The sequence below is a fragment of the Amblyomma americanum genome, chromosome 1 (genome assembly GCF_052857255.1).
Source record: "Amblyomma americanum isolate KBUSLIRL-KWMA chromosome 1, ASM5285725v1, whole genome shotgun sequence".
In the NCBI taxonomy this organism is placed as follows: domain Eukaryota; kingdom Metazoa; phylum Arthropoda; class Arachnida; order Ixodida; family Ixodidae; genus Amblyomma; species Amblyomma americanum.
The window spans coordinates 508,895,088-508,908,725 of record NC_135497.1 but is presented as its reverse complement, the minus strand read 5'-3'; the positions used below and the strand labels follow the sequence as shown (position 1 = coordinate 508,908,725).

General features: G+C 48.5%; 1 protein-coding gene across 1 annotated transcript in view; it reads right to left on the bottom strand.

Annotated features, from left to right (window-relative positions):
• Positions 1–13,638, bottom strand: part of LOC144128227 (phosphatidylinositol-3,5-bisphosphate 3-phosphatase MTMR14-like) — a 108,958-nt gene that overhangs the window by 54,590 nt on the left and 40,730 nt on the right. The window contains exons 2-3 of the mRNA XM_077661461.1: positions 9,727–9,792; positions 8,159–8,259 (exon numbers count right to left, since the gene is read on the bottom strand). Of these exons, the coding sequence (XP_077517587.1) occupies positions 8,159–8,259; positions 9,727–9,792 (167 nt within the window). The remainder of the gene's footprint in view (positions 1–8,158; positions 8,260–9,726; positions 9,793–13,638) is intronic.

Here is a 13,638-nt window from a genome sequence, read left to right as displayed (position 1 = left end):
AACACCGCTCTTAACAACGACAGCAACACCTCCAGAGAGCCTATCTGCCTGCTCACGGTCACGGCGAAAGACTTTATAATTCTTAAAAATATTTTTTTGTAAAGGTCCCAAATTGGTCTCCTGAAGGCACAGTGCTACAGGAGACATAGAGCGTAAGAGATCTGTTGCATCGCTGTAGTTATTTAAAATTCCACGGCAGTTCCAGTGGATAAGGAACGCCATGATTATTTTAAGGAGGAGTGTTTTGAGACCTCAGGTCCCTCCTTGTTGAGGGCCTGTTATCGTGGTTTTCTCTTTTTTCCGGTCAAGAGAGCCCCGCCGCCGTTGCGACCGAGGCGAGCTTTGACTTGTATCCATCGCCTCCATGGAGACGCTGGAGTTCCGCGGGGAACCCGCGGGCAGGGGGGTGGTAGACTTCTCCCGAACGGTGGAAGCCTTGCGGGCTGCCGACTTGGAGGACGGCCGGCCCGTTGTTGGGGGTGGCATAGCAGCTCTCGCTGCATCTGCCAGGGGCGCGGATGGCCCTGCCTCAGCCTCACTAGGTGTGAACTGGGCAGGTGCCTGAGACCGGTGTGATGCGCCGCGCCCGCGCACCACATCGGCGAAGTTTGTGTGGGGTGTTAAGGAGAAAGTGCCTTGCGACATTGCATATCGCTTTCTTGCCTCTTTAAAAGTGATATTATCTTTTGTCTTTATTGTAATGATTTCCTTTTCTTTTTTCCAGGCAGGACAAGACCTTGAGTAAGCAGCGTGCTCGCCTTCGCAGTTTGCACAGCGTGGCGCGGCGTCGCAGACGTCTGATTGGTGGTCATTGGAGGCACATTTAGCACAGGTGTTGCGACCGCGGCAGCTCTGGGAGCCGTGACCGAACTTCTGGTATTTGAAACAGCGTCTAGGGTTGGGGATATAAGGGCGAACGGAGATTTTTGCATAGCCTACCTCGATTTACTCGGGTAGGGTGCATGAGGCAAACGTCAGGACCAGGTGTTTTGTCGGAATCTCTTTGTTGTCTTTGCGGATTGTAATTCTGTGGACGTTGGTAACATTCTGAGGGTTCAGTCCTTCAAGCATCTCTTCCTCTGTTAGGTGCAGGAAATCATTATCTGAGATAACACCACGTACTGTGTTCAATGATCTGTGCGGTGTAACAGAGACAGGAATATCGCCAAAAGTTTCAATGTTTGCAAGCTTTGAAATCTGAGTTATGTCGAGCAGTTCGAGGAGGAGGTCACCACAAGCCAACTTTGTGACTTTGTACTGAGGGCCCAGGGATTCTGTAAGAACTCTTGAAACAAGGAACGGGGATATTTGTCTGGCTGGCTTTTCTGTTTCTTTACTGTGGACGATGTGGTACTTCGGAAAAGTTGTCTTCTTTTTGCTGAAAAACTGTGTTGTGACATCGGTCCGCCCTCTTTTCAGAAGGCGATCATTATTAAGCAGGGAGGAAGCCATAAAAAATTTTGTTCTTCGGCCTTGGTGCCAGCCACCCACCATGGAGCCCAACTAGGGGACTGGACAGGAACTTGAAAACAAGTCCTGCCCACGCCAGCTGTACACCATTGCTATAACCGAATATGACGAAACCCAGGATAGTTCGCCACACAGGGTTAACCCTAGCCGCCAGGAAAAAGGAAAAACCAAGGAAGGAGGAGGAGACAGGAGAGTTGTAAGAAAGATGATAGGAAAGTAAAAGATGGAGGGGAGGATAAGGAAAAGACGACTGCCGATTTCCCCTTGTCGGGTCAGGCCGGAGGTGCCGTCTACAGGAAGCTGGGGCCAAAGTGGTGTGTTGCCTCCGCCGATGGGCCTTAAGGGTCCAAACGCTCGGCATCGGCTCAACCACCAGGATCCCCTTTTCCCCGGACACGGCGATGCCACGCACGGCGAGGCGTGGGTGCTCGGGTCCATGGTGATGCACAGTTCACCATCATCCCCTTGCGGAGATGTCCCTGCGGATGCTCGGGAACCCGCGGTGTCGCCACTCACCGTCGCGACGCCTGCAAGCTGCAGGCGCCCCCCTGCGGGGGGTGAAAGAGCAATTGTTCTGCGGTCTTGTGCGAAGCCCGCCCAGAACAGTCGCCGAGTTCCTCTCCGGGGCTGTGCTCATGGAGAGGGCGCTCCAGCAACGGTACAATTTCTACGACCGGCAGCTAAACCCTATCTCGGCTCTACACCCCCTGGATGCTGCTTCGGGGGCCAATACAAGCTCCCTTCGGGACATCGTGCGTTCTGTGGTCCGTGAGGAGCTGCAGAAACTTCAGGGGATTTTTCCTGTGGACTCTCTGACTAGCGCCATTCGGGAGGAAGTTCAGCAGGCTCTCAGATCGCCCGTCGCTCCAGTAGAGCCGCCACCACAGCCAGCTGCTTGGCCGCCAGCGACGTATGCGGACGTGCTGCGCCGTCCTGCGCCGGTTCCCTGCGCGCCACCGTATGCCCCTTCGGTAGTCGCAGTACACGCCGAGCAGCCGGTTCCCTACTGGCAAGCTCGAGGACAGGCGCCGAGGAAGACCGATATTTGGCGTGCGCCAGACCGACGTCCCCTGTGTTACCATTGTGGCGAGGCCGGTCACATCTTCCGGCGGTGTCCATATCGACCTCTGGGATTGCGAGGCTTGTCTGCAGGTAGTCCCCGTCCGCGGCATGCCGAACAGCCTCAGGAGTTTGACGAATACGTCACCCGCCGGCGTGGTTCACCACCTCCTCCGCGCCGAACGTCCCGATCGCCCTCACCTCGCCATCCTTCTCCTCGTCAGTCCGGTTATGGACCAGGTGCACAGCGTGGGTCCTCGAGCCCGCACCGGGAAAACTAGAACAGGCGACCTTTGGAGGCGAGGCCGCCGAACGCCGTATTGCCGAAAAGCTTCCACTGACGCGCCGACTGACCCTTCCCGAATCGACGACCACGATACCGATGACGACGACGACGACGACGAAGACGGCGCCGACGACTGGGTCTGGTAAGACCAAGGTCTCCCTTGACATACCCGTGCTGATTGACTCTAAGGAGGTTAGCGCACTAGTGGATACGGGTGCGGACTACTCGATAATGAGCGGTAGGATGGCTAAGGTGCTGAAGAAAGTTATGATGCCGTGGGCAGGGTCACAGATACGTACGGCTGGTGGCCACGTGGTTACGCCGCTCGGAATGTGTACGGCAAGAATTACGGTGCGCGGATGCACGTTCGTGGCAATATATCGTTTTTCTTGTAAGCTTTTTTTTTAGCGTCGCGACCAATGTGCAGGGAATTTTGCTGTTGCCCTTTCATAACTTTTGAGGTTTTCGAGTGTTGGGTATCCACGGAAATTGCTCAGAGTTTGTTTTATTTCTTTTTTGCTACTGTTTTCTTGTGTGTACCAGACATTGTTATTTTGTCTTACTACTCCTGATGATTGCGGAATAGCTAGGGGCGCAGCCGCAATGTCGTGAAAATCGGTGCTGTTGAGAACAATATTTGGCCGTTTTGAAGAGTCGCCTACACTTGAGAGGTTGGTTTTCCTGCAAGCTTCTCGAAAGCACGTATTTTGGCGCGATGCTGCTGGACCAAAATTTGACAAAATTTGCTGTACCACAGCGCCAAGGGTATCCGCGTTTTCGAAATCTGAAAACTGATGTGGATATCACTTATGGTGGGCTACATGCCTCTCTTTATTGAGAAGCCTAACAGTAATAGTTGAAAAAACTAACTATTCAGCATTAGTTAACCAGCCTGATAGCACATCTTACCTGCATTCTGATATACTACACCACTTACCTATCTTTTTCTCTCCATGGCTCGCAGCATTCTACTTTAGATGAACCCTTTTCGTTAGCCTCAATGTTTTTGCCCCGTAGGTGAGAACCGGTAAGATACCGCTGTGGTGTACTTTTCTCTTGAGAAATATAGGCAAACTGCCACTCATCATCGGAGATAACCTGCCATATGCGCTCCACCCTTTTCTTGTTCTTAGTTATTTCCCTCTCATGATCCGGGTCCGCTGCCACTATCTGCCCTAAGTAGACGTATTCTTTTACCACTTCCAGCACTTCGCTGCGAATTGTGAACTGCTGTACCCTTGCTAAACTGTTGAGCATTAACTTGGTTTTCCACATGTTAATTTTTAGAACCGCCGTTCTGCTCGGCCTGTCTGACTCATTGATCAAGATTTGCAGTTCACCTCCTGAGTGACTCAGCATGACAATGCCATCAGTGAATCGCAGATTATTTCGGTATTCTGCATTTACTCTTATCCGCAACTGAAAAAAAAAGATGTAACTTGAAGAGACCAGAAGCGGGCAGAGTGGGTGAAGGAACAAACGCTGGTTAATCCCATCACACTCGAAATCAAGAAGAAGAAATGGGCTTAGGCAAGGCATGTAATCTGAATGAAAGATAACCGCTGGTCTTTTAGGGTAACGGGAGTGGATTCCAAGAGAAGGCAAGCGCAGCAGGGGCGGCAGAAAGTTAGGTGGGTGGATGAGATTAAGTGTGCGGAGATACGGTGGGCGCAGCTGAAAAAGTACAGGGTTAATTCGAGAGACATGGAAAGGCCTTTGCCGTGCAGTGGGCGTAGTCAGGCTGATGGTGATGGTGAAGATGTCTAATTAGTGTTAATTAGGCCAAACTTCCTCTTTCCAATTACGTATTACGTGTGGACATTTTTACGTTTTATGCTGAAGTATACTATGGCGTCATGGTTAACCACACTAACTAGTACACGCCCATATACTATTTTAGTCACGTTGCAGCGGAGCTAGGCTGCGGCGAAGTGAACACCTGTTTCTAGACGCAGATGCGGCTGGAGGGATGCCATTGCTAACCACTGGCTACTCCAGTCGAGGCTCCGGCAACACGCAGTGAAACTGGTTCGGACTAGCGTAGTAGAGCTCTTGCTCGACATAAACAGTTTTATAGGCACAAGCTAGATGGCGCAGCTTGTCCATGAGCGCCGTACTGAATTTCTTGCGGCAGGTTCAAAACGTTGGTCATACAACCTGTGTCCATAATGTTCCGAAATTGGGTCCATTAAAAAAACTGCGATTAACATTGAAATCATTTGTTCAGTACCTCTTCGAAATAGTCTCTCTTGCAGTCTATACACAACTTCCAACGCTTCTTGAGGTCTTGGTAACAGTTGGAAAAATTTCTTTTGACAGGGTTGTCAGCTACTTTGTCGTGGCGTCTTGAATGGCCTCTACGTTCCCCATCCAGTGACCTTTTAGGGCTCTCTTCACAAGAGGAAACAGAAAAAAATCCCATGTGGAGAGGTCAGGCGAGTATGGCGGATGGGGAAGTACAGTAATGCTGTGCTTGGCGAGAAATTTTGTCACACTGAGAGCAGTGTGCGGCTTGCGTTATCATGGAGAAGGCTCCATTGTTCAGATGCACATAAGTCAGGGCGATGGCGTCGCAGTGCATCACGCATCTGTTGGAGTACGCGGTTATAAAACTGCTTATTCACCGTCTGCCATTGTGGGATGAACTCGTGGTGTACGACACTTCTGGCACCGAAAAAAAAAACTATCAGCATCGTTTTTGTTTTGGTCTTCTGTCGCCGCACCTTTCTCGACGCCGGAGAGCTTGTGGAGCACCATTCGGTGCTTTGATTTTTTTTTTAAAGATCGTATTGAAAACACCATGTTTCGTCTTCAGAAATGATGCTGTCGACGAATGGAGCATCCTCCTCTGCCTCGAAGAGCAAATCAGCGCTCACTGATTCCTGCGTGTCCTTCTGGTCCGGTGTGAGGGAGTGCGGCACAAGTCTGGCATTCAGCCTTCGTTTCCCCAAGTTGTCATGCGAAATTTGGTAGCATGTCTCACTAATGTCGAGAGCATCTGATAGCATGCGGACTGTAATGGTGGGCTCTTGCTGTGCGAATTCCTTGATCCGAGCTACGTTGTTTTCATTCCGTGAGGTTGAAGGGTGCCCGTGCCTTGTGTCGTCTTCCACCGACGTTCTCCCCGAAACGAACCCCCCTTGCGACTCCAAAACTCGCGCCCGCGATAACGTCTCTTTGCCGTTAGCGTCACGAAGGAGCCCATACGTCTGTGTGGCCGTGTTGCTAACTTTCACAGAGAATTTTATGTTTACACGCTGCTCGAGGTTGACGTCCATCTCTCCACATTGACTCACAGTAGGATGCGCAGACGACTAGCGACAACGTATTTTTCTAAGCGTAGTGCCATCTAGCGACTGCCACCGCAATGAAAATGAATAGTGCAGGTTAGCCCGAAAAGATGGCTCTGCACACATGCATCGAGATTTGGTTTGGGGAATCGTTTCTAGAGAAGAAAAATCAATCAGTCTCTAAACTTAACGGACAAAGGTTGTATATAATCGGCGACCTATGGCGCGGTAAGGAAAGAGTTAAATGGCCTTTGGGTAGCGTATATGACTCGCAACACATAGGGCATAAGTTCGATTCCAAAGTAAATATCCCAAACTCTATTAGCGCAATTAACTTTACACCCCTACATGCCACAAATACACTTCAGCCATGCTGCGACCTCAGAGTCACGACGTATTCCAGTTTTAATCATTTTCATTCCGCACCGCAACTTGTGACATCACAACCATTTCGAGGAATTTTGGATTAGCAACTCGCACGGATTTTCCTTAGAATGTCTGCGGGTGATATGAAAAATCTGTGGCCCCCAGAAGCCTTCAATGAACTTTTAGGTGGGGGAGAGCGACGTACCACTGCCTCCTTATGCCACCTGCACCTACATTTCACCGGTAGTGTCCACAAGCATGCGGCGCTCGTCAGTTAAGAAATAGAAGGCTGAACGGCGCGTGCCATTCCAAATCGCTCACTAACCCGCAGTGATGGCTCGGATGGTGACTGGCCGGTGGCGAAGAGTGGCTCCACATGGCTAGCAGAAATGCCACTTTTGGCTGATAACCAAGATAGGAACTGGACAAGGTGGATGCACAACTGGAGTGCGGCGTGAATGGGGGACGTCTGCAGCGCACTTTAATTACTGCCATCACCTATGGGTGGCCGCTATGATCTCGTAATGTATACGACACGGCACCGAATATGACTCGCCGCTACTGAACTGATAGTGCATCTAGCTTCAACGCGCAGTAATCGATGAATGCTCACTTCAGGAAGCGCAGAAAACGCACAAACTTAGCTTCCAATCATTATCGTGTGGCTTAGTACAGTGCCCTGGAATTTTTGGCGTATCGCTGCTAGCTCCAATCTTCTAACGCAGAAACTCCGCCGGTGCAGGCTCAGTGAATCGGTGCAGATTATACTGTTTTCAATGTTATGTACAAATTTGTCCAGAGCCATACACATTGCATACCATTCGACAGTAAAGAATTATACAGAACTTCGCAATCTTGCTATTTTATTTTCGATTTCCCCTTTAATACTGCACTTCCAAAGTGTATTATTTTGGAGTCATCTGTGTAAAATACATGTAGCTTCCACTGTCGATTTCTCCCGCTCGGGTCAGGCCGGAGGTGCCGTCTACGGGAAGCTAGGGCCAACTGGTTTGTTGCCTCCACTGAGGGTCCTTAAAGGTGCAGTCGCTCAGCATCGGCTCAACCACCAGCAACCCCTTTTTCCCGGACAGACCTGAGCCACGCATGGCTAAGCGCGGGTGCTTTGGTCAGTGGTGGCGCACTGCTCACCATCATCTCCCTGCGGGGATATCGCGGCGGATGCTCGGAGACACGTGGTGTCGCAAGTGACTAACATATCTGCATGTAGCAGTTGCCCCTGCGTGGTGCGGCGCTAAAGTACAAAGCTGTGTAAACTGTGTGCCGAGATGATCTTGAGCGCAAGCAGCAGGACCGGCGTTCAACCCTACTTCTTGGTCATTACTGCCTTCGTACAAATAAGGGCCTACAGAAGTACTGGGACGTCGCACAAGCTCCTCCTTTCTCCTAACAGTGGATCACTCTGCCCTCACAGCGACATTAGTTTCCACAGCTCTGCAGCTGGCGCAAGTCGATCTTTCCTTTTGAGTTGGCGCGCTCCACCTGGAATCATGCAAAGCTAGGCATATAAAATGCTGCTAAGTTTAGCGTCTCTTACTTATATTGTTAAATTTCTATGTCCCCTTTTACAAACGCGAAACAACGCATACCTCAACGTGCACATTTTTCATCAGAGAACGCGCTAATTAATAACTGCGCCGATAGCATAAAAAGAAAATGGCCCACTTGCCTGTAAGCAGTACTGCCTTCGGGGCTGCGGACCGGAAACGCCAGGGATACGATGCGGTTGGGGTATGTAGGGCTCAAGGACCCCTTTTCATTGTCAATCACCTGCGGGAATGCAAAAAGTGCACGGGCAGGGAAAGCCTTGTGATTCGTGCTCCATCTCTTCGCTTTCATCTTTGACTGCTCTGTCTGTCATCACAGTATAGATGAAGTAAATCACAACGAAGACAGTCCATGCGTTTTTCGGTTCAAGTAAGATCAGGTAATCGCTCTACTTGAAAAGGCCAGGCCATTATGGTCATTACAGGCCATTACATCAATTTCTTTTTTTGTTTATAAACCTTACAGTGCACCACTGGGGAATTCCTGTAGGGTTGAATATGACAAAAACATTCATATTGTACATTAAATTAAGCAGATGATGCAGTGCATTAAGCACTAATGAAACCATTCGCTTTGCGAGCAAGAGAACAAGGGGCAAAAATTGCAGCGAAAGAATAGCAGTAAAAAAATCTCCAGACGCAGAAGACCAAAGAAAAAAAAACATTAAAAAGAGCGACATAAGAGATACATGAACTTTAGAGAATAGCAAGAAATAGCTGGAAGTACACTCGGAAATACAGAACAGAAAGTTTAGCAATAATTTTAACAGGAGGTCTTGCTGCTTTTAGCCCTCACCACCTCAACTTGCTGACGAAAGTAACCTAACTAGTATCGCCCTTCACTAGCTTGTGCGCTCGACATTAAGCAGCGTGGCCCACACGCGACTTTAAGATGCCACTAAATTACGCATTACATTGAACTTTTTAAGCATCGAGAAGACAGACACTAATACTGAATATATAACTGTATATGAAGCGTGCGTAATTCATTATATAACGAAAAACGTGAGTATTTCGCAGAACGAGAAAAAAGAACTCTTTGCCGGCTTTTGGGGTGTTTAAGCATAGAGGAAACTCATTATCTCGCCACTTTCCGAGGGCCATCTAGCGACGAATACCATTCGTGAACACCAAAAGTGAAATTTTATAATCCGTTAGCTCTCGACTTAGCGCTTTGCGGCGCTAATAAAGATCACTTCAGTTTGAAGAGAAAGAAGGAGGAATTAATTGTTGCACTTTATATGTTAGACATGTGTAGTTTCATCGAACACCAGTATTTGTGCAGAGATTTCGGCACAGAATATATTCTTTGGTGAAATCGGGAAAATATAGCGTTAAATTAAATTATGAGGTACGTACTACGTTTGATGACGTGGCTTCAGCCGCAAAGAAACGAATAACTCTTGGCGGACAGCTTAAGCTAAAGAAAAGGCCGCGTCCACTTCTTTAGCGCTATGCGCAGCATCCCAAAAAATGTCGGACGAATAATTTTATATGCGAAAATAACGAGAACTATACTCGGTAGTGGCTACAAGAAGAAGTTTTCTTTGAGGCAACCAGAAATAATTCAGCAGAGAGGGCTACAGAAACAACAGCGCGGCTGCCCGCTTAGAAAATAGTTTCCAGCTTTGTCAAACCAAGAGCTTTGATCGATCGATTCACCACGTATCTGAAATTCTTGTTTTCTTACCTTGACTACATAGTCCTTTGCAAACAGGTCCACACACTTCTGTTGGATTTCGGCATACATCCTGGTCTTGAGAGAATGCAACAATTAATTATGGTCAAAACACTCCCCTTCAGAACATCGCGAACATGTTCAGTCTAAAGCACGGGTCTCCAAACTACGGCCAGCCGGCCACGTCCGGCCCGAAGGGTCGTTTATATCGGCCCGCGGCGCAAAACAACCCCCTCTGTCATCTGCCCCTTTGCCCTTCGCGGCCACGAGGCCTGCCATCACTCAAGCAACGAGTCAGGGCTCTTATGGACGATTCTTTCTAATTCGTATGCGGCCATGTAAGCCGATATGTGTTTTTGTCACACCATGCACACGAATCGCACCTGGAACCGTAACCAGATCGCCGTCAGTACTCAACGGCCGACGCCTGGGCCTATGTGAGGACGTGACGGAACGCAGACTTCGGTAGAGATGCATGGGACATAGGAAATTAGTGGGGAGGCGTGAAATGCAGTTCGCAATCATGCTGTGAGCCTGAAGAAAAAGCAGCATAACGAAAGGATGCAAGAGCTCGTGTTCCACTACACACATCAAGGCTTTCTAAAAAGCACAGAAATTAAACGCAAGGATACCAGCACAGAATAAGGATTGGCCGAATGAAGTGTGACCCGCAAATAACGTTTTTTCAGGCGATCCTTCGAGAATTTTTTTTTATTTTTCTACCCTCGTCACGTTGACGATTGTGCGATCCCGCCCTATGGCCGGAAAGTTCGAACACCCGCGTGGGTAAAGTTCCAAGCACCCGCAGTTATTATAACAGGCATTCATGTCTATATAAAAAGCCACGCCAACGGTCATGACGTCATCCAGCCATTATAGAAGCAATGGACGTCACCACTTCTCGGCAAAGTGAAATATGGTACATTTCCGTTATGGGCCCATTACCGCTGACTTTACGGCGTAATAAACAAGTCTAGACCCTCCAGCAGGCTAACGATACGCTGCAGCGATTCGCCAGCGCCAGGTACGAGAGAGCGGGGCAAAACGCGACACAAAGTTGTAAATCGCGCCAGTATTTGTCATTCAAAGATATAAAAAAACAAGTTGGGCTGAATTATTTCCAACTGTCCTGGAATAACGGCCATCAAATATGAAAATGCCAGCTTAATAAGAACACACTAAACATTTAGCAATATTTGAACTTAAATATGTTGCAATGTTCCTCATCCTGTGAGGCAAAACGAGACCGTGCACGTGGCAAAGTCAGACGCCATTCTAAAATCACCATATTACTCATCCTTGCATGCAGTGCACACGTAATTGGCTCTATGTTCATCTAGAGAAACTTTGCGAGGCTATCTGAATGACACACAGCATAAAAACCCAACCTGGCACTGTTTTATTCCATGAGCCACTAGAGACTACGCCGTTCTACCTACGAGCTCTGCGTGTAGGCCGGATACGCGATGTTTTTTTTTTTTTGAATTTCCAGCCTTCATCAGAACTGTCACCTGAATTAGTGTCAGTTGTTGCTCTTTCGCTCAGCCGTGTTGAATGGACGAGCGCTTTGGCTCGATTTGTAGCGCGTGAAGACCAGGTTTTTTTATTTGAGTGTAGGTCAGACCAAACAGAACTCTCTACATTGTCTGAGTGTGTTGTAAAAAATAGCTGTACATGCCCGCGGGATACAAGGCGACGTTTTGGTTCATAGTACTGTTTATACGGTTTCTGCTTTCCGTATACTCTAATTTCCTTTACTGTTCTGTAGTGGGCGCCTTTGGGAACACTGAAGCGCTTGATGGCACCGGCGCTGCCTGCGTCTCTCCAGAGCTTTCCTCATGTTTTCTCTGCGGTAGTAAGCAGCAAAAGTTATCCTTTTGTGATGATTAATGGTGTTTATTTCCGCAAGGTCATCTAAAAAAGTGCCGGACAGTGTAATTAAAGATAAGATATACAGCAAGTGATGAATAGATAGACTAAAAGGTTGTGTAAAATTATCTGCGCAAATTCAACTTCCAAACTGCACTGTTTATAAGGTAGCATAAAATCCGGGATCATAACTGTCCACTCAAGAGATGAAAAATAGAGCACTAATTTTCTTTAATAAGTTGAGCGTCCTGTACATGGGATTAATGAATCAGTTCAAAGCAAGAGTTTAGACTGAAGTGGGGTGCACTGTTTGTACACTTCTGGAAAATGTGCTCTCCGGTCGTTCTCGCAACGATTACACTCAATGAGGGCGTGCAGAACAGAATGGCTTTGCCCACATTTATCACGTAAAGGGCAAGGGCATACATGTATAGACATGAGTACGTCCACTGTGAATGGCCTTTCCTCAGTACTGTCAAAGCCACTATAACAAAAAAACTAAAAGCACTCCAGAGACCGCATTACAGAAATGCGAGATCATTACTGTTTACCGCGACGTTGTTGGCTCCTAGTAGACTTTGGTAGCTCTTGTCCATAAGACATACAACTTGTACATGGAATGTTTTAGATCTATTTGCCCATCATCCTACTTCTGAGACACCGAAATTCATGGTTCAGTTTTTTTTTGCTTGACTCTAACTGGTTGTAGGTGTGACATCGTCAGATGTGTGGGATGACGTCACACTCTTAAGATGTAACATGGTCTCAATAAATTAGCATCATTAATTACTCAAAGCACTTAGCAGTATTATTCAACTCAACTTACAGACCTCATTAATTATCAACTTTACTTAACATAGTTGTCTACTGCCATTAATAATGGTTATTGTGATAGTAAATTATGGCCTTTATTGGATGAGTGACGCTAATAAGCAATGACTAATTACTGACTCGATATTGTTTAATCACTGACCTATATAGTTCACTACATAAAACTTGCTTCCACGTTTTGCAGATGCTTTTTGCGGACGCTCGCAGCGGACGCTCCGCTTTTTACAGACACTTTCTGCGGACGCTTCCCGTGGATGCTTTTTGCGCACGCTGCCTGCGGACGCTTTCTGCGGACCTTCCCGTGAACGCTTTCTGCGGACCTTCCCGTGAACGCTTTCTGCGGACCGTCCCGTGAACGCTTTCTGCGGACCGTCCCGTGAACAATTTTTCGGACACTTTCTGCGGACGCTATCTGCGGACGCAACGCTTTCCGCTATGGTTTTTGCGCACGCTTTCCGCGGACGCTTGTTGCGGACGCTTCCCGCGGACGCTCGTTGTGGACGCTTCCCGCGGACGCTCGTTGCGGATGCTTTTGCGGACGCTCGTTGCGGATGCTTTTGCGGACGCTCGTTGCGGATGCTTTTGCGGACGCTCGTTGCGGACGCTTTTGAGGACGCTCGTTGCGGACGCTTTTGAGGACGCTTTCTGCGGACGCTACACTTTTTGCGGACGCTTTCTGTGGACGCTACACTTTTTGCGGACGCCTTCTGCGGACGCTTCCTGTGGACGCTACGCTCTTTGCGGACGCTTTCTGCAGACGCTACGCTCTTTGCGGACGCTTTCTGCAGACGCTACGCTCTTTGCGGACGCTTTCTGCAGACGCTCCACGCGGACGCTTTCTGCGGACCCTTTTGCGGAGGCTTTCTGTGGACGCTACGCTTTTCGCGGACGCTTTCTGCGGACACTTTCGCGGACGCTTTCTGCGGACGCTCCCCGCGGACGCTTTTGTGGACGCTCCCCGCGGACGCTTTCTTTGGACGCTACACTTTTTGCGGACGCTTTCTGCCATGGAGGCGACATCAGGGTGCGTTCATCATAGTTCAGGCGCGTTCATCATAGTTCACTGCACTTATTTTACTATGTACTTAGTTCATGCAATCTTTAAGGGGAATATTTCCTTTCTTATTTTCTAGCCACGAGCTCGAGCAGCACAGAGGTCTGCCTTCTCGTTACCTTTACTTCCGACATGACTCGGTACGTAGCAGAGTTATATTTTATCCTTGC